This window comes from Lagenorhynchus albirostris, chromosome 6, assembly GCF_949774975.1.
Source record: "Lagenorhynchus albirostris chromosome 6, mLagAlb1.1, whole genome shotgun sequence".
NCBI lineage: Eukaryota > Metazoa > Chordata > Mammalia > Artiodactyla > Delphinidae > Lagenorhynchus > Lagenorhynchus albirostris.
This window is the reverse complement of record NC_083100.1, coordinates 11229983-11255132: the sequence shown is the minus strand read 5'-3', so window position 1 is coordinate 11255132 and position 25150 is coordinate 11229983. Positions and strand designations below refer to the sequence as shown.

Here is a 25150-nt window from a genome sequence, read left to right as displayed (position 1 = left end):
CTTATTAATCTTAAGGGGAAAAATAGTGACTTTACTGTGGAGAAATCTGGCCTATATTGTTTTAACCAAGTGATTAAAGTTAACATCACCAGGAATGGGACAAACTGACATCATGTGCTTCCTGATATGATGCACTGGGAAGGATACAACATTACTTATGTGGTATTCCTTCCCAAAATGCGTAACATAAATGTAATTATGAGGAAACCTAAATTAAGGAACGTACTATAAAATAACTGACTTGTACTCTTCAGAGATGTCAAGGTCATTAAAGACAAAAACAGACTAAGGAACAGTTCCCGATTAAAGGAGACAAGACAGTTATGGATACTGTACCAGGAGAACTTTTTCCATTTGCTGTTAAGGATACTGTTAAGATAATGGTTAGTCTGTGGATTAGATAGTAATAGTATAAAGTGTTAATTTCCTGATTTTGATAATTGTGTTACGGTTATAGGAAAGAATGTCCTCATTTTTAGGAGATACACATTTAGAGGTAAAAGGTTCATGTCTGAACCTTTAAATGGTTCCAAAACTTTTTTTGGAGAGAGAATGATAAAGCAAATGTTAATCTTAGAGACTCTAGGTAAACAGTACATGGGACTTCTTTCCACTACAATTGCAACTTTTCTGTATAACAGATTATTTCATAACTAAAAGGCAGGCAAAACTAAATGGTAGTGTTTAAGGTTAGCTGACTACATATTTAACATTTAAATGTGTGGAGACTTTATAGACTAAAAGCAATGGAAGAAATCACAAAAGTAAAAATGGCAAATTTAGCTAAAACATGGAAACTTACTAAAGACATGGCATACAAAATTGAAAGACAGAGCAATACCGGGTACAGGGTAATTTACATATGTCATCTTAGTTTGATAAAATAGGGCAGTTGATAATCTTTCCCCAAACTACTTGTCCCTTTGCTAATATACTAAATCTTACATTTTTAAAGCTGTTTATAATTTATAAAGCACATTCATGAATAGATGTGTGTTAAGGAGGCGAGGGGCAGCTTAGCAAGCTCATGCTCCTTACTGAAGAAAGGCGGGAAGGCTCCCTCTCCTGGGAAAACCACAAAACACACACACAACACACAAAACACACAGCTGTTTGGACTAAGAATGGATGCCTAACCCTAGGGGCCAGGGACTAATCAGATCCTCTCTTTTACGAAATTGAATTAAGGTTCACAGAGGCTGGACTGAAAAGGTGAATCACTTAACCGAAAAGGCAGTATGTAGTTGGGCCATGTGCAGTCTTAACAAGTAAACAGGAAAAAAAAATGTACTAAGATAAGCAAGAGCAGGGATTAGACATAGTATGAGAAACAAAAGTGATAAACTATGTGTTTGCAGGGGGCGGGGTGTGGAGAAGGGCTTTGGAAACAGGTAATCAGACTGCCTAGGTCCCAAATGGCTTCCTGTTTGCAGTGCAGGTTCCCATGTTTTAAGTGTTACTGTTCACTTTGCATAAACTTGTTTTATCTGATCAAATGTGGCTGAGTTTTGGTTCTTTGCAACCTACCTGGAATGCAATTCTGACATTAGAGACATTAAATGAAACAAGGCATGGGAGTGTGCTGTGAGTTGTATATACTGACTTACCGTAGGTGTTTGAATTAGATCTGCTGGTCTCCTTCACAACTCACAAACACTTGCAGTTAAGGTTTATTGCTATTTCCACTTCATTTAATTTCTCTCTAGTATCCTAAATATTTTCTTCTTTTATCTTTTCTATTTCTTTGTAATTATCAGGTTTTTTTTTTTTGCGGTACGCGGGCCTCGCACTGCTGTGGCCTGTCCCGTTGCGGAGCACAGGCTCTGGACACACAGGCTCTGGATGCGCAGGCTCAGCGGCCATGGCTCACAGGCCCAGCCGCTCCGCGGCACGTGGGATCTTCCCGGACCGGGGCACGAACCCGTGTCCCCTGCATCGGCAGGCGGACTCTCAACCACTGCGCCACCAGGGAAGCCCCAATTATCAGTTATTTTGAAAAGTGTTACTCTCTCCCTGAAACTCAAACTCTGGTACTTTTCTCCTTTATTCTCAAGTGAATGGGTTTGTATAATAAATTGGCCCTTAGATAGTCCTCACTCTTGGAAAGTTCTTCCTGCAGGGAAGGGCTTCTTTCATTTTATGTTCATCTCTCTGTTGTTATTCCCCATGCACATTATAACACAGACCTCAAAAACAGGCTTTTATTTATTATACTATTTAAATCATTATTATTCTTGGATGCTGGGATGGTATCATAGTAAGTCCACGTTGCATGTAATTCAGGCATCGGCGAGCTTTTTCTATAAAGAGCCAGATAGTAAATATTAGGCTTTTGTATCATACAGTCTCTGTTGCAGCTACCTAGCAAAGCAGCCCTAGACAATAGATAAACAAGCGGACATGGCTGTGTTCCAATGAAACTTCAGCTTTAAACACAGGCTGTAGGCCAGATTTAGCCTGGGAGGTGTAATTTGCTAACCTTTGGCCTAAATTTGATTTGAGAATTTGGATCAGTGAATTTATTACTTCTGTGTAAGTTGGTAAGCTGAATGTTCTAGGTCAGCATGTATATTTTAGACAGAACGAAGGGGAAAAAAAGATAATTTCCACTGTACATATATTTCTGGGCTGTTAGGAAGTTGCTTCCACCCATGCACCAGATATTTATTTAGTATCTGCTCTATGTTTGGCAGGCACTGAGAATACAGATAGTGGCAAATCGAAGAGAAGGTTCCTGCCACGTGAAATTTACATTTAGAAGTTGTGAGATAAAGGTCTGTGAAAATAAATAATACATTGTGATAACGTTTATATTAGTTTTGGTGTGGGGAATGTTACCCCTTTGGAATGGTGGTCAGGGAAGACTTTATGAGGGGGCCTTTGTGGCTGGAAAGAGCGATGATGTAAGATGAGTTTGGAGAGTTAATCAGGCGTGAGATCCTATGGGGCCTAAACAGGTGGTGATGAAGAATTTGATTCTTAGGCTGAGGAAGCCATTATAAAGTAGTTTGTGCTTAAATTAAAAAACAACAACAACAAACTAGGATTAAATAAATTGGATTTGATGTCTCATAAATCTGGTACTCCCTCACATACCCAAATTATCTGTCTGGTTCACAAAGGCTCTGGTGTCTCGGTGGTCTGCACATGCAGCTTGTGCATGCCTGTTTTCAATGACTCAGTTGCATATGTTCTAATTCTTGCTAAAACATTTTGTAAAACCAAATTTTAAGATGGAATATACCATACAGTCCTCAAAAGATGTAAATAATTGCAGGACTATCTGTTTCTTTGCTTAAGGCATATGGATAGTGTTATTTCTTTAAACACTATTAATGAGTATAAATCCTTTATAGATAGGTCATCACTGAGAAATACCTGTCAGCTGTTGACCTAGAAATACTAGCATAGTCATGCTCATGTAGACTTGGGTGAATGTAGAAAATTTTAATAATGTACTTGTTTTTTCAGTATTTAACTTAAATCATGGCATATATATGAGATATTGTTTCTGATTGTTAGTTTTTAGGACAAAATAAGGCAAAAAAAAAAAACCCTTGTTTTCCCTTTTAGGGGAAAATGTTATGTTGCTGATAGAATTTGTGTAGGTCTATCGTAACTCTCCAGAGAACTTCTAATGTTAATATTTATTTCTGTTAAATTTTTCTTTCTGCTTCCAAAAAGTGGATGTTAGTTACTTGCTCATGAATTTTTTCAGTTCTTTAAGTCTCCTATTTGTTCCTATATTTTATGGACAGTACTGTTAACTGCTGTAATTATATCTTACAGAAGAAGGCACTCCATCTCTCTACTGAGGAGAGAAAGGACAGAAAGGAGTCTGAACTCTAGTTGATGTGTATAGGTTGGCTTAATGAAAAAAGTCTCTACTTCCAGAGAATCTTTCTGTCCTTTCCTTATTTTTATATCTTTGGACCTAGAGGTTGCAAGCAGGGTCATGTCACATTGTGTATTCTTTGTATCTCTTTTATGAAAATAAGGGGTTGTCTGAATCTTAAAGGTAAGTATCCATTCCAGCAAGTTTCCACTCTATTTTGTTGTCCCTGAGAGGATTATAAAACTGTAACATGTTATCTCTATTCATATCTATTTGTCTGATGGATGCAACACTGTTTTCTCACTCTTCCTTTTATATGTGAGTAATTGAGAATTAGTATGGATGTTCCCTATTTTTGGTGTTCATAATTGAGTTGGTTAAACTGCTTGCACTGCATGTATTTACTATCATGATTTAGGTTCAGTGCTGCATAGCTTTCAGCTGCCCTTCTAGCTCTGTCTCCAAGCACCTGGTTTGTCTGGATACGCAAATGGGCTTTCTTGCTTCCTGGCTTCTGGCAGGGTGGGGGTGGGGGGTTCATTCAAGCTGATGGAGAACTTTGTCAGCAGACCAAAGAAAGGAAGGAGGGAAAGGTTAAGATATTTACTTTCTTAACTTCTTTCATGTGGGATTTCTGTAGCCTGGCTGCCTCCTTTCATTGAAGGTCAAAACTCCCATCAAGTAGCCCTCTTAGTTTTAAGGTTGCCAACCACTTCCTCTTCTTCTACCTTCACTGCCAACGGGTGGTGGTAGGTCCTCCTGTTGCTAACCCTTGGACACTATACTCTCACTTGTGATTTCCTTACAGCCTACCTATGCTTTAAACAGTCTCTATTAAACTTCTCAAATTACCCAAATTGAGTGTGCCATCTGTTTCCTAAGGCAACCCTGACTGATAAATGTACTTTAAAGTATTTTAGATTCTGTCAGTGGTTATTGTGATTGCAATTCTAAAGTGGATTAGCACTAGAATAAGGGAAAAAATTATTCTGACAGTTTCATGAACTTGTTCTGTTGGTTGATGTGTGATTTTATTTTTAATTCCTCCATAAGATGTGGTTTTGGGTACCATTGGCCTGGTTACTGAACACTTAATACGGCACAACCCATTGTTTTAAGCATTGTGGGGAATTCAGAAGTAGGTGAGACACATGCTCAGTAATTCTAATAAAAAGCAGTTTGTGGTAAGTTTCATGTGAGAATTACAAGTGCTATAGTAGTTCAGAGAGGGTGATTGTTCCATTAAGACCACTTTGATTCCATCTGCAGCAGGACTGAAGAGAGACCTACAGTTTCCTGTGTTTCTGGTAAGGCCTGTATTTCCCAGTCCTTGCTTACTTCATCACCCCATAACACACCAATGCAAACCACATAAGATACCAGGCTCCAAAGTAAGAATAACTAATACTATTTAAAATTCACTTATATATACCTGTTCTGAGTAGACAACATATTAACTCATTTAACCCTTCCAACATCTCAGTGAAGCAGGTTCTCTTACCTGAGTTGGAATTCACATTAAGGCAGTCTTATTTCCTGGTCTAGGCTCATAACTACCATACCTACAATATTATTCTCTAATTAAAACTAATTATCCACCTCTCCAGAGAGATCATCAAAATGAATCCATCATATATGCAGCCCTTTCACATGATGGCTTTTAGGTATCCTCGTTGCTCCTCAGTGATGTTTCAAGGCCTGCAGCCCTGTGTTCCTCTTGCCAGTAGAATTTATCACTTGCTCTGTCATCCTGTTGCAGTCATACCAGTTAGTCCCCCTCATTCAATATAGATTTCAGCACTTCACGTAGTGAGTGTCTTTCTTCCACTAGTGTTAACCATTTCTGCCAATCCCAGTGTCTACACAGATAACTCAGCCTCTGGAATTCTTTGACTTCTTATGTCCAGTAATCCTTCCTTCTGTTTTAGACTTTATTTATCAGTAACTGTATTACTTCTCAGATTTCAAGTGTAAGCATCCTGTTCTCTGACCATCATTGCTTCTCTCTTCCCAGCTCATTCCCTCTAATTTCGTACTCCAACAGTTGTGGGACAACCATAAGAGACCTCCAGTCCACTGACGCTAAATTTCTTTGTTGTGTATCATCCTTACTGTGTTTTCATTTTTCTTAACCTAGCTTTGATTCTGTGTTCTGTTGTTATAACCACTCACTTTAACTCCTGGTGTATTTTACCTGATTAAAGCCAATACTCTACCTACTTTGTACCTAAACAACCAGATGAGACTGGTGGAAAACACACCACTGTCTTGACTAGTTTCACTTTAAATACTTGTGACCTCAAAACCTTAGTGCTGCCTGCAGTTTTAGTTGGTTCACTCTCCCATTTTTATTCAGTTCTGAAAAACCCTCCCTTTTCAGTTGATGGTGTTTATTATTTTACTTTAAAAGAAAAAAAAAACCAAAACAAACATGGAGAAAGGAGAACTTTATACTTTCCTATCAGCAAATCTACAAACCTGAAAGAGCAGTTTCAGGAGAATGGTAGGAGCAGAAGCCAACTTTTCAGGGACTAAAATGTGAATGGATCAGAAGAGATAGGGACTGTGACATTTTCCCAGATGTATCTCTGGAACACTGTTTTTATTTAATGAATCTTGTTCAAGAAGAGGTTTAGTGGCTAAGTAAATTTGAGAAGTGCTGAAAACTATATATAGTATTTATATGGAAAGGAAGTTTCCATTTGCTGGCCTAGATTTTACTAAATCATTAGTTTTCAAACTTCGGCCTATTTCACAGTCACCTGAAGGGCTTGATTGCTGGGTAGCACCTCCAGAGGTTCTGATTTCATAGGTCTTGGGTGGCTCCTAAAAATTTGCATTTACAACAAGTGTCTAGGTGACACTGATGCTGCCAGTCCAGGAAATTGGGGAATCCCATTTTGAGAGTCACTTCACTTGAGTAAGAATTCAGCTGCCAAGAGTGGCAGGTACAGTTAGGATTTTGAGCAATATAGCAAATAGCTATTATGGGATAGCATAGTCAGAAGAAATAAGAGCTGACTAACAACATCATGGAACTTTGATAGTAAGATAGCAGGAATTTGTAGTGGACCCAAGCAGTGAGTTTTAATGATTTTCTCTAGCAGTTTGACCTGTCAGAGAAGGATCAGAACCACCAGCAGTTAGTACAGAATTTTGAGTGACTCCTACAGGCTGCTAATGTCATATATGTATAAAATTTATCATCAAGCACTCCATCTTTGCTTTGTATTCCCATGATGAGTGCCAAGACAGTAACTTTATGATGTCTTTAACCCATCTCCTTTTTATTTGTTTGTATCAATGTTTATTATTTACTATTCATTAATTGTTTTTAGTTAAAATTGTATATGTTAGTTAATAGGGGTTTTGGAATACAAAGACTAAATGTCATGAAGTGTCCTAAACTAATTCTGTCAATTACAGTCAATAAGTCTTTGAGCAAATTTCTCTTGTTTTCTCACTTGGGAATTTTTAAAATAAAAGAATTAGAAACTCCCAGTTCTCGCTTTATGAATGTAATTGTAAAGCCACAGAATCTTTTCCTAAGGAGAGTCTCATGTCGGTTTTTGTGTTTTTTTGTTTTTTTTTTTTTTTGCGGTACGCGGGCCTCTCACTGTTGTGGCCTCTCCCGTTGCGGAGCACAGGCTCCGGACGCGCAGGCTCAGCGGCCATGGCTCACGGGCCCAGCCCAGCCGCTCGGCGGCATGTGGGGTCTTCCCGCACCGGGTCACGAACGCGTGTCCCCTGCATCGGCAGGTGGACTCTCAACCACTGCGCCACCAGGGAAGCCCTGTTTTTTTTTTTAATATTTTAATTTTATTGGAGTATAGTTGATTTACAACATTGTGTTAGTTTCAGGTGTACAGCAAAGTGATTCAGTTATACATATGCATATATTCATTCTTTTTTAGATTCTTTTCTCATATAGGTTATCATAGAATATTGAGTAGAGTTCCCTGTGCCGTACAGTAGGTCCTTATTGGTTATCTATCTTATATATATAGTAGTGTGTGTCTGTTTATCCCAAGCTCCTGATTTATCCGCCCCTCGCCTTTAACCATTAGTTTGTTTTCAATATTTGTAAGTCTGTTTCTGTTTTGTAAAGAACTTCATTTGCATATTTAAAAAATTAGATTCCACATATGAGTGACATATGATATTTGTCTTTCTCTGTCTGACCTCACTTAGTATGAGGTCAGACATGTATCTAGGTCCATCCATGTTGCTGCAAATGGCATTATTTCATTCTTTATTTATGGCTGAGTACTATTCCATTGTATATATATACCACATGTTCTTGATCCATTCCTCTGTTGATGGACATTTAGGTTGCTTCCATATCTTGGCTATTGTAAATAGTGCTGCAGTGAACATTGGGGCTCATGTGTACTTTTGGATCATGTGGTTTTTTAAAAGTAGCTAAATATTTATTGGAGAAGCTGGCCCTCTACAGGGTTTATATAGAATTTCTAGCGTAAGTTGCATTACCGTTCCTGGGTATCTGAACTTCTTGGGCTTTGCCACTGAAATGTTTTTATAATGAGATTGTGCCATCACCTAGGCCTCACTTATGTCAGTTGTACTGCCTTAATGACTTTGTAGTATCTGTACTGAGCCTGGAGTAGGAAGGAACCACAAGAAATGCTGTTTTGAAACATGCTTGGGGTACATAATAAGAGAGGAAAAGGGTGAATCCTTTTTTCCTATCTTTATTTCTCTCTTACCCACTTCAGTGAGGACATAAGCTTGAGAAGGGTGCTACCTTTCTGTCTCTGATTTCTCAAATCTTTGTCAGGCTTTTGAAGTTAGATACTGCCTTCTTTTCACAGTGTTACAACTGGTTATTTTTTAAAGTAATATAATTTTAGAAACTTGTGGATGTGTTTTTATAGCATTACTGAGGAATAATTAATTATAATAAATATTTAAAGTGTACAATTTGAGTTTTGACATATGTTAAACTGTCATTACAGTAACAAGATAACATACATTTTCATCATCCCCGAGAGTTTTTTGTGCCCCTTTGTAATGCTTCTCCTGATCTGCTTTCCATCACCATAGATAAGTTTACATTTTCTAAGATTTTAAATGAATAGAATTACGTAGTATGTACTTTGTAGGGGGTGGTTCTGAGGTCTGTCAATCAGCATAATTGTCTTGAGGTTTATGCACGTAGTTTCTTGTGTCAATAATTTGTTCATTTTTATTGCTGGATAGTATCTTACTTGGATATTCCACAATTAATCCGTTCACCTGTTGATAGACATTTGGGTTGTTTTCCGTTTGGAGTTACTAGCAGTAAAGCTGCTGTGAACATTTGTGTCCAAATCTGAGTATGGACATGTGCCTTTATATTTCTTGAGTAAATACTTAGAAGTAGGATGGCTGGATCATATCGTAGGTATATGTTTAACTTTTAAAAAACTACCAACTGTCTTCCAAACTGGTTGTACCATTTTTACATTCTTGAGAGTTCTAGTTGTTCCACATTCTCACCAGCATATGATATGGCCAGTCTTTTTTTCTTTTCCTGGCTAGAACCGTTATTATTTCAGAAATAACCATCCAATGTAACTTGAGGTGGTTAGAATAGTTATTTCTGGATGACTGTAATAAATATTTGTCAAAACACCAAGTACCTCAATAATCATACACATTTCATTCATAAAAACTTCCAAAAGTTCTTATGTATCAAAAAAACTTACAAATGGCACAAGAGAGTTAATAGTCTATAGAGGAGAGAAAGAAAATTATTCTAGGGGAAATTCTAATGAAGCATTTTCTCCATTGCATTTTTTTTTTTCCGGCACGCGGGCCTCTCACTGTTGTGGCCTCTCCTGTTGCGGAGCACAGGCTCCAGACGCGCAGGCTCAGCGGCCATGGCTCACGGGCCTAGCCGCTCCGCAGCACGTGGGATCTTCACGGACCGGGGCACGAACCCGTGTCCCCTGCATTGTCAGGCAGACTCTCAACCACTGCGCCACCAGGGAAGCCCTCCATTGCATTTTTGATTAACATAGTTCATGAAAAAAGCCTTGCTTTGCCTTTCTTTAGTCTTTTTGTTTTTGGCCATTCTAGTGGTATGTCTGGGTGTCTGTGTAGTGGGGTGTGTGTTTTTTAAATTTGCATTTTCTACATGACTAATGATGTTGGGATGCGTATTTGCCATTTGTATACCTTCTTTGGCGAAGTGGCCAACTTTTCTGCCCACTCTTTTAAAAAAAATACTGATTTGGGGTCTGTTTTATCACTGAGTTTTAAGAATTCAAGGTTTTATACATTTTGTAACTACCTTTTTTCAGTTGGTGGCTTGCCTTTTCATTTAAATGTTTTGAAGAGCAACAGTTGTAAATTTTGATGAAGCCCACCTTATAAATTTTTTCTTTATACTTCTCTTTATGTTTTGTGTCTTATTTGAGTTCTGCATCATTTCATTTCTTTGATTTTATTGAAAACTTAAATCTCAGATTCTCATTTTTTAGCCATTAGGGAAAAAAAGCATAGGAGGTAATTATAAAGCTAGAGTTGTATCTGCCTTGTATTTGTGTTTTGTTATACTTTAATAGCAAATTACTTATGATTCTAGTACTTTTTATTTATTCTTTTTGGCTGATTTTTAAACTTGTCAAGGATTCAGGAAATTGCCACTCACTGGTCTAATTCCTTTGTTTTACGGGGTGAAGGAACTGAGGTTCATAAAGGTTACATGACTTTGCTGATTGTTTACAGTGTATGATTATTTTAAGACCAAACAATCTGAGGTTCTCTGAAATGCCATTTCACTGTTTGTTTCCCTGTGAGGAGCTGTTCTTTGTGATACTGTTGATAAGATTTTACTGCATGCTGTAACATTAAAATAAATTTAGTTCCTTCATTTGTTGCTTCTTCATTGATCATTGTGATAAATATCCTCATTGAAAGCAATATTATTAAAATTAAGTAGGTTATCTTTCTGAGAGAATGTTAATTATCTTAAAATTTCATTAAGTTAAGATGTCGAATTTAACACTTTTGTTTTTTTAATTCTTTCCAAAGGTCTGTAAACAGATTTGGCTAGGATTATTTGATGATAGATCTTCAGCAATTCCAGACTTCAGGGATCCACAAAAAGTGAAAGAGTTCCTACAAGAAAAATATGAAAAGAAAAGATGGTGAGTGAATAGTTTGTATTTAGAGCAAAGCCTCCCCAAATCACATTAATTATGGGTAAGATTAGTATAAGAGGAAGGAAGGAAGAAGGAAGGAAATAAGTAGGTAGGTAGATAGATAGGGAATAAGGAAATAGGTAGATACTCATTATACTTTGGCTTTTTATTGAATTTGGTTTCCACAGACCTTTACTTCTGCTTTATCTTAACTCATCTGTGCCTAGCAGTAGCCTGTTTCTTATCACCAGGCCTCTTACCCTTTTGGGGGAAGTTAGGGATTCTTCCTTATAAACCGTCTCTATCCCTGTTAGCTTCTCTAGACATTTTAGTCTTATAAAGCCTCCTGTATGCAGAAAATTATAAGACACTGATAAAAGAAATTAAAGATGATACAAATAGATGGAGAGATATACCATGTTCTTGGATTGGAAGAATCAACATTGTGAAAATGACTCTACTACCCAAAGCAATCTAGAGAGTCAGTGCAATCCCTATCAAACTACCACTGGCATTTTTCACAGAACTAGAACAAAAAATTTCACAATTTGTATGGAAACACAAAAGACCCTGAATAGCCAAAGCAATCTTGAGAACGCAAAACGGAGCTGGAGGAATCAGGCTTCCCAGACTTCAGACTATACTACAAAGCTACAGTAATCAAGACAGTATGATACTGGCACAAAAACAGAAAGATAGATCAATGGAACAGGATAGAAAGCCCAGAGATAAACCCACACACATATGGTCACCTTATCTTTGATAAAGGAGGCAGGAATGTACAGTGGAGAAAGGACAGCCTCTTCAATAAGTGGTGCTGGGAAAACTGGACAGGTACATGTAAAAGTATAAGATTAGAACACTCCCTAACACCATACACAAAAATAAGCTCAAAATGGATTAAAGACCTAAATGTAAGGCCAGAAACTATCAAACTCTTAGAGGAAAACATAGGCAGAACACTCTATGACATAAATCACAGCAGGATCCTTTTTGACCCACCTCCTAGAGAAATGGAAATAAAAACAAAAATAAATGGGACCTAATGAAACTTCAAAGCTTTTGCACAGCAAAGGAAACCATAAACAAGACCAAAAGACGACCCTCAGAATTGGAGAAAATATTTGCAAATGAAGCAACTGACAAAGGATTCATCTCCAAAATTTACAAGCAGCTCATGCAGCTCAATAACAAAACAACAAGCATCCCAATCCAAAAATGGGCAGAAGACCTAAATAGACATTTCTCCAAAGAAGATATACAGACTGCCAACAAACACATGAAAGAAGGCTCAACATCATTAATCATTAGAGAAATGCAAATCAAAACTACAGTGAGATATCATCTCACACCGGTCAGAATGGCCATCATCAAAAAATCTAGAAACAATAAATGCTGGAGAGGGTGTGGAAAAAAGGGAACCCTTTAGCACTGCTGGTGGGAATGTGAATTGGTACAGCCACTATGGAGAACAGTATGGAGGTTCCTTAAAAAACTAAAAATAGAACTACCATATGACCCAGCAATCCCACTACTGGGCATATACCCTGAGAAAACCATAATTCAAAAAGAGACATGTACCAAAATGTTCATTGCCGCTCTATTTACAATAGCCAGGAGATGGAAACAACCTAAGTGTCTGTCATCGGATGAATGGATAAAGATGTGGCACATATATACAATGGAATATTACTCAGCCATAAAAAGAAGCGAAATTGAGTTATTTGTAGTGAGGTGGATGGACCTAGAGTCTGTCATACAGAGTGAAGTAAGTCAGAAAGAGAAAGACAAATACCGTATGCTAACACATATATATGGAATCTAAGAAAAAAAAATGTCATGAAGAACCTAGGGGTAAGACAGGAGTAAAGACAAAGACCTACTAGAGAATGGACTTGAGGATATGGGGAGGGGGAAGAGTAAGCTGTGACAAAGTGAGAGAGTGGCATGGACATATATACTAAATGTAAAGTAGATAGCTAGTGGGAAGTAGCCACATAGCACAGGGAGATGAGCTCGGTGCTTTGTGACCACCTAGAGGGGTGGGATAGGGAGGGTGGGAGGGAGGGAGACACAACAGGAAAGAGATATGGGAACATATGTATATGTATAACTGATTCACTTTTGTTATAAAGCAGAAACTAACACACCATTGTAAAGCAATTATACTCCAATAAAGATGTAAAAAAAAAAAAAGTGGGAATAACTCAAATGTTTTTCAGTTGGCGAATGGGGAAACATTGGTTGAAAAGGGACACAGGCACAATTCTGGGAATGACGGAAGTGCAATATACAGGCATATCTCATTTTACTGTGCTTCACTTTATTGTACTTCACAGATTTTTTTTTTACAAATTGCAGGTTATGGCAGCCCTGCACTGAGCAAGTCTCTTAGTGCTGTTTCTCCAGTAGCATTTGCTCACTTCATTTCTCTCTGTCACACTTTGGAAATTCTTCAGATACTTCAAACTTTTCCATTATTTATGTATCTGTCATGGTGTTTTGTAATCAGTGATCTGTAATCAGTGATCTTTGATTTAATATTGTAATTTTTTTGGGCACCACGAACTGCATCCATGTAAGAGAGCAAAATTAATAAATGTGTATGTTCTGCCTGCTCCACTGAGGGGGCGGAAATCTTCCTTCATTTAGCAAGTGTTTATTTACTATCTTTTATATACTAGGCACTATGCTAAAGCACTCATGAAGCAATCTATTCATTCACTTAATTGCATGTTGTAGTAATTCTTTGCTCAAAATATCACTCACTGCCCAACCAAGAAGTCATTTTACTCTACCTGTTTAAGAAGGAAGATTTTATACCTTTTTAACTAAATCTGTCAGATGTTAATTTTTAAAAAGGAATTAAGACAGGTATGTAATGGCTAGTAAGCCTTTTAAAGCAGAGCAGGGGGTATATTCATAGAACTAGTAGTGTTCAATTACTTTGAGCTCTTCATTTTTACCTGTATGAGTACAATTTAAGTCAGTTTACTGAAACTCAGTGATGAATTCTTGGTTGTTTCTTTATCAGTATTCAGTAGTGTATATTTTCCTTCTTGGGACGTTAAGAAGATGAGAGAGAGAGTCACAAATAGAAGGAATAGGTAATGAGGAAGTACATGGCCTCTTGTTTCCCTGAGGAGCTGTATTTGAACCCAGAGAATATCTTCAAGAGCTTGTTTTGGTTGAGGGAATACTTGCCATGGTTATGAGTGAGATATCTCTACCTACATTAAGTGAGCATGGTAGAAAGAAGTGGCTCTGATTTGTATGTTCTGTGAACTTTGTATTCCCTAGAGGAGACTAATTTTTGCCAGGGCTATATATTCAGCATTACTAGAAACATTAAGTATGAATGTAGAAGAAAACATATCAGTAAGATTTTAGTTCAGGAAAGAAAAAACTTAGAAGATGCAGTGATAGTAAAAACATGGTGCCATAAATGATTCTCTTAAAATGAAGTGTATAATTATCTTTTTATCATTTTGGTTCTTAATTTCTTAGACCTTTTCCTAGACCCTTTCCTGTAGTTAAGACATTTCTGCTTGATAGCCTTGGCCTAATTTTTGATTTTCCATACAGTTTTACTTTTACCAGCTCAGAGTTAGTTTGAATAGGACTTCGCTGGGATTTCAGATAGTTTAGCTTCAACTACTAAGAGAAAAGTGTGTGTGAATAAGGTTTATAGAATTAAAACCAGGAACCCCCCCACATTAATAATAATAACAAAATAAAAATAATTCATTCAAACAGTAAGCAAATAATTGTAAACCTCAAATAATTATAATTTGTGTTATCTTTTCTGTCCTGAGAAACAGGATAGTTAATAAGAGAAATAGTTAATAAATAAGAGAAATAGTTAATAAGAGAAATACAATACAAATAAGGATAGTTAATAAGAGAAATACCCAAAACTTCAGTTGTTGGGTAGGGGAGAGGGAGTGACCAACATTCAGCTAGGCTGGGACCTGTGCATTTTAAACTCACACTCCTGCATACCTGCATACCTGTGACGTGTCACTGGAGTGGGGCAGTGGGTTTTTAACAGGGCATAAGCACTATCCAAATGCACTCTCCCTAAAAAGCCTCACTGGGCAACTGCACTTAGAACATTGAGACTGTTGCTGTCATCTAAAGGGATTTTGAAATTGTTCTTTTAACCAGTTTTCAGACTCAATTCCTGTGCTATACATGCTTAGCTGTTTTACTTTTAGTTAAGCAAGCCTTTGAGCCAAAGACTATTATCTGATTTTATCCGTTAATAAGACTTGGCTATACTCAGAAATTGGCATTATCACTGATAGGCCAAATTATGGGAAAGTGTGACTTCCTGTTTTCTCCCATATACTGGAAAAAACAAAGCAGTTTTATTGTTCGTGATTATTATATAATTTGATAATTGCCAACACTTGTGTAGCTAACACCTGTACCAGAAAACTGTTCTAAGTACTTCATAAATGTTAACTTGTTTATACCTCATAACAACCATATGTCAGTGTTTTAGAAGAAAATTTGGATGCACAGAGAGTTGAAGTAGTTTGCCCTACGTTTCATAGCTATCGAGTGATGGAGTTGGGATTTGAACTCAGATTCTGGAACAGAGTAGAAAAGCTCTGTTTTTCTACTTCTCCCACCTGTGTAATATGGGGAAGGAGGGTAGGTAGAACAAACCCCAGAAATACAGAGAGCAAAAGCTCTCACATAATCCCAGCGCTGGAGATTAGCGTTGCCAATATTTGGGCATTATATTCTTAACTACCTCTCTTTCCTTCCTTTACTCCCTTGATCCTGTGAATTCTTACATGACTGAGATCAAACGTGAAAGACCTGTAAAGTCTTATGGACATATTTGCATGTCAAGACAGAGTAGCTATGTATTATTCTATTATATAGATGTTAGTATAATCCTTTTAAGCATTTTTCTCCTGGTGGATTTTGGTTTATTGTCCAATTTTTAAAATTTTAAGGAGTGCTGTGATAACCTACGTATACATTTATGTGTGTACAGTTAGTCAGTTATTTCCTAAGGATAAGTTACTAGAAATGGCACTTCTGGGGCACAGAGTATACCTATTTATGTATTTTAATAGAGAGTAACACAGTTTGTAAAGTTTATACTCAGATCAAATGCGAATGTCATTTTAATTTACATTTTTATTCGGTTACAAGTATTTTCATTTCTTTGTCTCCCTTGGTGAATTGCTTCTGTCCATTTAAAAATTGTGTTGATAATCTTATAGATTTGTAATAGACCTTTATATTTTGGGCTACTAAGTGTAATATAATAAATGTTTCTCCTTCCTTCTCTGTTTTCAAACGTTATTTATGAGCATACGATACTTTGGTTTTTAAAAATTAGAGTTATTAACTATCATCATGATTAACTACGAGTCCTCTTTTTTTAAAAAAGCAGTTATTTAATATATTGTATTTATTAGAAAAACTGTAAGTAAATAATCGAAACAAGTTTTGTGGTTAGTCTTTATTACCCTTTCTCTGAATATTTTAATTAAGTGTAGTCTTAAGCTATCAGTTCTAAGACGGTTTTGAAATAAGATTAATATCAAAACAGTCTTGTACAAATTAGAATTAAGCTTATCATTTTGAGCTTAGTGTTCCGTACATCTTCCTTAGTTAACTGCCTGTTTAACTTTTCGTATGTTTTAGGTATGTCCCACCAGAACAAGCCAAAGTGGTGGCATCAGTTCATGCATCTATTTCAGGGTCCTCTGCCAGTAGCACAAGCAGCACACCTGAGGTCAAACCACTGAAATCTCTTTTAGGAGATTCAGCACCAGCACTGCATTTAAATAAGGGCACACCTAGTCAGGTGAGTAGTTTTTAAGTCTTTGTAGAGGCTTCTTCTTAAGGAGGATTGAGTACCACGAATTTGGGAATTCATTAAGACAGTTGCATAACCTTATATACCAGTAGCATTGTGTCCCAATGGTTTATAATACATTAAAAGATACTTGGTTAAGTGGTTGGAATGTGTCTATGTTTGTTCTTTTTGCTATTGCGAATGCTATTGTGAATACGAGTTTGTAAAGCTGTACAGGAACATTGTTATAGCTATCTATCAACATATATGTATCATACGTATCATATAACATGCAGTGGTAAAACATGAATCTGTGGTGACCATCAGAGTTAGAACAGTATGGCCTCTGTGATATTCTTTTACAGGAAAGGATTTCTCAAGCATAGAATTTTTTCTCCATCCTGATTGTGAAGCATGTTTATCGTTGAAACGCAGGTGGCTTTGCATTACATAGCATATTCTAAAAAACTGAAGTCTTTTCAGCAGTTGGTGACTAGAGTTTATGCTTCTGTACTTCATGATAGTCAGCGAGCTGTGACAGATCTGTTACTGTGTGGCATTATAATGTCTGTCCTACACAAGAATGATCCTGAGGCATGGTACTATTTGAATTAAATTCCACCTTTTAAAATAATGCACATACTAGGGCATCTAGATAAGTTGCTCCACTTTCATCAAAGGTCTGAGTAGAAAATGAAGAGAAGGGTAAAGTCAGTATATTGTAACTCTTCCCATGGATAAAAGATTTGTCCTATGAAAGCCTTATCATCATACTGTCTTAGCAGTAAGTCTGTCTCGTGTCATGAGGTGTAACAACTGTTGTAATTATATTTCATTGCTTTTGACTCTGTACTTAACATTGAAAGATAATATGGGAATAGATGTTGAAAATTTGTGCTTTTCAAAAAACATCAAAGAACTCCAAACTCTACAAATGGAAGATTATGTACTCTTTAAACTGTGTTTTAAGCTTGGTGAATTGGAAGTAGTGGTATAAAAATTCAGCACATCTGACTGGAAGCTCTTTATAGTTAATATGTGGTTTATAGTCTCCTGTTGTAGGTCGCTCTCAAGGGCAGCAGCAGGAAAAGAAGCAGTTTGACCTTTTAAGTGATCTTGGCTCAGACATCTTTGCTGCTCCAGCACCTCAGTCAACAGCTACAGCCAATTTTGCAAACTTTGCACATTTCAACAGTCATGCAGGTAAGTTTTTTCCCAGCAGCTTTTGCCAGAGTGATTGAATAATCATCAAATTAAATATTGTACACTAATTTAAGAATTGATTTGGTCATTTTGAAGCAGTTTTATTTGATAATTTGAAACTTTGCTTTCTGTTTTTTGCATATATATATTTCACTGTTTTTTAAGCATAACTGAAGCCAGTGCTTACTGAATTGATTTCCTATTAGTACTTTGGGATTTATTTTACCTTCTTTTATTCACCTATGAAATTGCGATGCTATCCCACTTATTTTTTTTCCTTTCAATTTCACGTCCTGGCTTATAGTTGGATAATAATGGTACAAAGTATGTCATGTATATATGCATCCAGAAATGTGCCTTTTGAGATAGTTTGGAAAATTATGGAAAACCTGCTCTTCAGCCACATTTATTTCTATCAAGCATTGAAGGAATTTTTTGTTTTAAATACCAGTGGAAACATTTTCTAAGAATATGCTACAGAAGGAAGTTGTGGTGTGATTTATGTATGTTTGTGTGTGTGTGTGTGTGTGTTTGCTTTTCAAAAGGGGATTCTAGGATGAGAATTTCTTTCAGGAGAGATTGTACTGAGAAGGGTAAGAAATCGGGAGGCTCGCGCTGTTAGGGCTGTGGTGGGTTTCCATCTGCTTTACATTGGCTGAGCCCAGAAGTCCAGAAGGAGGCTGAGGAGACTCTTCCCTTCATACTCTAGGTGGGAAGCCAGTTCCCTCTCTGAGCAGACAGGAGCCCTAGCTTCTGTCCCCGCTCTTGGTTTTCGAATGGTGGCCAAAAGAGTTGGTGGTGGAAGACTCAGTGAATAGAGAGTGAACCTTCTGTAATTTATGAGTATTCTGCATTTATCTCAGTTTTAGGTTTATGGAAATGTAATTTGAAATGATGGAAAAGTAACTGCCAAACTCTTTTGTAAATTTTCAGCTTATTTCATGACTTATTTCATGTTTCCCTTGTGTGTGTGTATGTGTGTTTTTGTTTTGTGTTTTTGTCTCTAAACGCAATTTGTGAATATTTGCAAGTCAGGGAATTGATGTTACACTTTTCTGTGTAATCATATTAGCCAAAAATAGACAAGACAGTGCAGCTCCACAGACTAATTTGTACCGTGATTACCCTCATACTTTTAATAACCCCCTTAAAATGCTTTTTGAAAATAATTGTCATTATTTAATTGTAGAAAATGTTAAGAGAGAGAGAAATGTATGATTTTATCAGATTGATAGAAGATAGTAAATCTTAACTATTTTGTCTCTTTTCCACATATGGCAGAAATGGTAGGACAGATGTGTCTGTGAGGAAGTAGTTGAATAACCATGTAGATTAGGTCAGGTTGCCTGAGAGTAATAGTTTTTTAGCCTGAAGTTTTTTTGTATTTACAGATGACTACTCAGATCACTCTTTTCTTACTTCATTTGATTGATCCCAGGAGCATAAAATATATATGGATATTGCAAGAACAAGCTAATAAAATTACTCATTTATTTTCCCTTCTAGTATAGTTGATGCCGTCTTTCACATTTTACCTTAAGTAAGTTTTAAATTGGTGTCACAGTTCAATCTGAAATGTCTTTTTCCAGAGCCTTTGCAAGCACTCTGAATTTTTACTTTTCCATACATGGTTCATAGATACAAAGTCATTGATAGCTGAGTTTTTACCCTGAACTTATCATTTAAAAAAAAAATACGTTAGGTGAAAATTTTCTCCTGAACACATTGATGTGACAAATGGAACTTTTAATAGCAAACAGTAATTATTCAGATACGCCAATCTGGCCGGCATTGTTTTAAAGGGAAAACTGTTCTTTTGCAGATAGTTCAGTGGGTTAAAAGCCAGAAGTCTTTACCCTTCTTTATTTGAACATTCTGGCTGAGTTGGTGTGTGTGTGGATATGTGTCAGTGGTGGGGTCAGTATTATGTTCAGGAAAAGTCATCTTCTACAGAAATAGGCATGCAGTTAGAAACATAATTTACTACAGCATGTAATAGTTATTTTGCTTGGTAATAAACGTATCACAAAACCTGTGAACTGTAAACTGTAATTGATTTTGGCCACACCTTATATGAGGGATGTCAAACTCAATTGCCTTGCCACCCAGTTAACACAAATGAATAATATAATGCAGTGCCCCTTTCAAAGGGGGATGGTCTATAATCTCCTGTTGCCACATGAAAATACAGGCTCAGGATTACTAAATACACCGATTTTCTTTTAAGAGAAGTATGAAAACTTGTTATGTAATGTGAAATGCTCTCTTTTTAAATGTTAGGAATTAATGAAAATAAACTATCATATAGGTGAAACAAAGTCTGTTTGTCAGCTGAATTTGATGAGGGTTGCCTGTTTCCATCCTCTGGCCTCTACATTTTTTTTTTTCCTTTCTCATGAGTATCTGTTGCTCACCGAAGAGTAAAGACAACTCTTGGCAAGATTCAGGCTCATTAACTTGGTGCCTTAAATTCTAAATTCTGAGTTGACTCCTTTGTACTTTTTGAATAAGACTGTGTAAAAAGCATCTTTATTATTTTGTCATATTCTTTTTAGTTTGGATTTCTTTGTGTAGAGATTGTTTGAGGTTCCAGATAGTAATTTTTGTTTACTGAATTTATTAGTGTTTAATTTCCAAAGTTGTGTTTATCAGTTTCATTCCGCAACACTTTACAGATTTAAAAAGTTACTATAATCAGTTGTTGAAGACACTAGATTCAGTGTCTACAAATAAAAACGGATAGAAGTATTACAAAACCCTGTCTTGCTATAGTGAATAGGTATTTGATGAGTGTGTTTGGTGCTCTGGTGGGAAATCATTGGGAAAATATAAATGTGATAAAATAGGCTTGCCCAACAAAATGGATTGCATTGAACTGATTTTTTTTTTTTAAGAAGATGTTGGGGGTAGGAGTTTATTTATTAATTAGTTTATTTTTGCCGTGTTGGGTCTTCGTTTCTGCGCGAGGGCTTTCTCTAGTTGTGGCAAGCGGTGGCCACTCACTATCGCGGCCTTTCTTATTGCGGAGCACAGGCTCCAGACACGCAGGCTCAGTAGTTGTGGCTCACGGGCCCAGTTGCTCCGCGGCATGTGGGATCCTCCCAGAGCAGGGCTCGAACCTGTGTCCCCTGCATTAGCAGGCAGACTCTCAACCACTGTGCCGCCAGGGAAGCCTGCATTGAACTGATTTTTTTCCCCTGATGTTGTTGAAACATGTTAAATGTAAAATTTTCCCATATGATGTTCTAAATACAAGTTACATGTAGAATATGTATTATTATAGGCTACACATATGTTCGAGGTTATAAGTCACAAACTAGCTTAGGGACCCAATTCTTGTTTCTACAAGGGACAGATGTTTCATTTGTTGTTCTCAACTGTACAGCTAAGTGTTCAAAAAACTTGGAAACTTGCATTTTGGAATATAATCCACTCTAAATTTGAGAATTTCCTATATCGTGTTCTCTATTCATTTGGTTTATAGTTATATTATCTATTTATTACCAATTTTGGCCTTAATAAACTTATTTTGTCTTTTAGTAGAATTTTCTTCTCTTTGGCTTAGTATTTCAAAGCTCTTAAGAAATTTATTTCTGTTGTTTCATAAGTTGTAGAATTATAGTGTTTGTTGGTTTTGCTAGTAGAGACCATCTAGCAAATCTTCTCATTTTGTTAGTGAGAATACTGGTAGAGCCAGAACAATTGAGGGACTTGTCCAATGGTTTACAGTTACTTATGTTAGGATGGAGTTCCCTGATTCTTATCTTAGATTCCCTTTTCACTAAACTGTACTTTTTTACTGGTGTTCTCAGCAATGCTAAATGGTAACTATTTAAACTTATATTTAAACTGGTATAGATATTCCTTTCAAAATATTTTTTAGGAAATTAATTTTTAAAATTTATTATTTATCTATTAGTATTTCTTCCATTATATTTCTTTTGGGGAAAGTAAAATTTCAGCCTGTAAAAAAGTTGAATTTTATCATATTAAGTAAAAACAGACAAAATATTATAGGGAGTCCAGAATACAGAATTTATATTGTTAAGCAAGAAGCAGCCTTTTAATTTAGGTTCTAGTGTGTAGTGCTTAAGGGCCAGGTCAGATGTGTTTCAGAAAGGTTTTCAAGAACGCAGTGTGAGCAGTGACATGTGGGGATAGCACTCCACTCGTCAGAAGTGGTAGGTGTGAAGACACTAGAAGGGAAGTGGCACATGTGTGTAGGAAAAGGGGGTTACTCTAGGTACATTCCTCTCCCGCCCCCGTCATATCCATTTAGATAGATAAAACAGCAATTACATGAAATACTGTTAAGTTTTCCTGATTTTCTTCCTAGAATAATGTTTTACTTTGTTAATGGAAAATTTTTTTGCTTAGTGACTTCTTTTGGTTTGTTTACAAGTAGAGTACATATTCATTGAAAAAGCTTAGCGAACTCAGGCAAACAAAGAAGGAAATGATACCTACCTGAAATCTCACTACTTTGATTTAACTAAAATGCAGATTTTCTATGCACATGATGCCATGTTTAATGACATTAGCAGATGAAAATGTATCTGGAATTTATTAACCTATTTATCTTACTTACTTAGCTGTAAGTATTTTTGTATCGGGCTAAATATTCTTTTACATGAATTTTTTAAATGGCTGCATTATATTCCATTGTATGATGTTCCATAATATATTTAAGTGATCTCTCGTCGGCCATTTGAGTTTCTAAGTTTTTCATTATTATAAAAAACACATTGTTTAGCTGTTAGATTCAGCCATGCTCATTTGCAATATTATCTCTTTACAAAAACTACCTAGAAGTAGAATTGCCTGCAGAGGGTTTAAGTGGCTAACTCACTTTGTTGGTGACATATTATAATCTTTCTCCATCTTTTGGACGTGCTTTTTGTTCTTACCACTTAGCATTCCCTTTCCTGCATACCAACCACTTCTTATTCTTATCTTATCCTCTATAAAAATCTTATCCAGCATCTGTTTTGCCTTAAAAAAAGTCTTTTGAGTTATTTCGTTTTACTTACATATTTTAACTTTAGGGAAGCCTGGAGTTTTGCTCTTAGGTTGGTGACCAGTTGGGAAATGTCAGTTGGTCTTTTTCACTGGGTATGAGGTGCATTTATGCTATGATTTTTACGTTTTTATCATTTCTTAAGTTTTAATATGTGTTTTAAAATGGCAGCGTCCTAATAAAATATGAGTATCTTCAATGTATTTGGTGATCATGTCCTTCTTTTTATACACTCGAGTTTTCTTTTTTTAAATATGCTATGGTGTGACATCGTTGTAAACTCAAAAAGCAACCAAAAGATTTAATGTAATTAAGCCATCTTTGTATCATTATTTTAGGTTCACATAACTGATGAATCACTTATCACTATTTTAAATCTGAATTTTCCAAATGTATCCTGTATCCTGCATCTCTATCTGCTTTACTGTAACTAAATATTTAGTGCTCTTAATTCAGAGTTTCCTTTAATAGAGGCACTTTACTATTCCTGAGGTCACTCAAAGGCTATTGTGTACAAATTTATCATTGTACAAAGCGTTTTTGGAAATTCCTGGATACCCTTTAATAAATTGCTTGAAGTTGGGTGAAATAAACACTGGTAGAATTTAAAATCTGATTTCTAAATGAGTTTTCTTTAAAGTAAGTTGTGAGACATAGAAACTTTCATAAAATTCTTAAATTCATTTATCATATTTTTCATTTATAATTTTCATATTCATTAACATATATTGTTCCTTACCATTTACAGCTCAGAATTCTGCAAATGCAGATTTTGCAAACTTTGATGCATTTGGACAGTCTAGTGGTTCGAGTAATTTTGGAGGTTTCCCCACAGCAAGCCACTCTTCTTTTCAGCCCCAATCTACAGGTAGAGCTCTCCAGCATTATGCTTAAATGTTTACTTCAAAAAATAAAAAACTCTCTAGAGGTAGTTTTGGAACATTACTCTAAACTTAAATTCTGTGATTATCTGGTTCTAAATTAGTTCTGTCTTACAAAGCTCTGGGGAAACCTGAAATCTTTATATTTTTCTTTGTTCGTTTTTCTGAACGCTAGTATTTTGTCTAATTCACATCTATTTTCCTTTTCCTGCACATGAATCTTCCTTAAATTTCTTAGGCACAGAGGTATTAAAGTACTAAAAGTTTTTTAGGTTCACAAAACACATTACGATTTAATTCTGAATAAAGGAAGCTAGTTGATTGCTTGCTTCCATAGAACTAAAAACGTTAAGTAATTTTCAGGGCAACAAGCTTCAGAAAATAAATATTATTAGTTGAGTAGATTATTTAACAGTCATTTTAATAAACTTTAAATAGTTTTCTGTGCAGGAATTGGTCTTTAAAAATTGAATACTCTCCCATAAACTGTATTGTTTTCAGAAACTCATTGAACCTTTGTTTAGATCTTTGGCTGATTATTTTTCGTTCAGCTTTTAACTCTGTATTGTCTTAAAGCCTTTTCTTTCAATTTTCTTTCTTTCTTTCTTTCTTTTTTTTCTTTAAATTTCATCATTTACATAATATCTGGCTGTCCAGCATTTAGAATGCTTTCATCTAGCTGCAGTTTTGGTGAATTTACTTCAGCTTTTCCTCTCCAGGCTTCCAACAGTAAGTTCTGTTGTCACGTAGGCATCTTTTACTAATTTGTATGTTTTGTGCTATATTTTTTAGGTTTTTCAATTATAGAATGTTAATCATCTTTTAACGATAATCCTTCAGAAATTCTCACTTTTACTCTCTCCACTATTGCTAAACTCAGAGAACATAGTAGTATACCATAACAGAGTTAGTTGATTTAATAATTCAGTTTTTATTAATTTGAAATAAATTTCTTCATACAGATTTTGAAAGCTCAGTATGTACTTTGTTCATCAGCTCCTTGTAACAGATCACAGTCTTTTAAATACAAACATTACTTAGTTTTAATCGAAAACAACTAGAGTTTAATTCCTGAAAGAAATATATTTGTTTTAGAATGCATAAAAAACTGATTGATGGGAAGTGTTTGTGGTTTTTTAAAATTAGGGTGTAACCTTTGTTTCTGAAATACCTATAAGTGTGCTTTGCTCTCACTTTAATATATAAATATCTATATCTATCTACTATCTTGATTGCTGAGAC

General features: G+C 36.0%; 1 protein-coding gene across 11 annotated transcripts in view; it reads left to right on the top strand.

Moving 5' to 3' along the window:
- The window catches only part of AGFG1 (ArfGAP with FG repeats 1), a 72465-nt gene that overhangs the window by 31530 nt on the left and 15785 nt on the right, over positions 1-25150 (top strand). For 6 of the 11 annotated variants that reach the window (XM_060151930.1, XM_060151927.1, XM_060151929.1 and 3 more), the window contains exons 3-7: positions 10874-10989; positions 16654-16816; positions 17857-18010; positions 23776-23895; positions 24566-24637. In XM_060151930.1, coding sequence (XP_060007913.1) covers positions 10874-10989; positions 16654-16816; positions 17857-18010; positions 23776-23895; positions 24566-24637 — 625 coding nt within the window. The remainder of the gene's footprint in view (positions 1-10873; positions 10990-16653; positions 16817-17856; positions 18011-23775; positions 23896-24565; positions 24638-25150) is intronic. The other 5 variants (XM_060151933.1, XM_060151931.1, XM_060151932.1 and 2 more) reach the window with 2 other exon arrangements.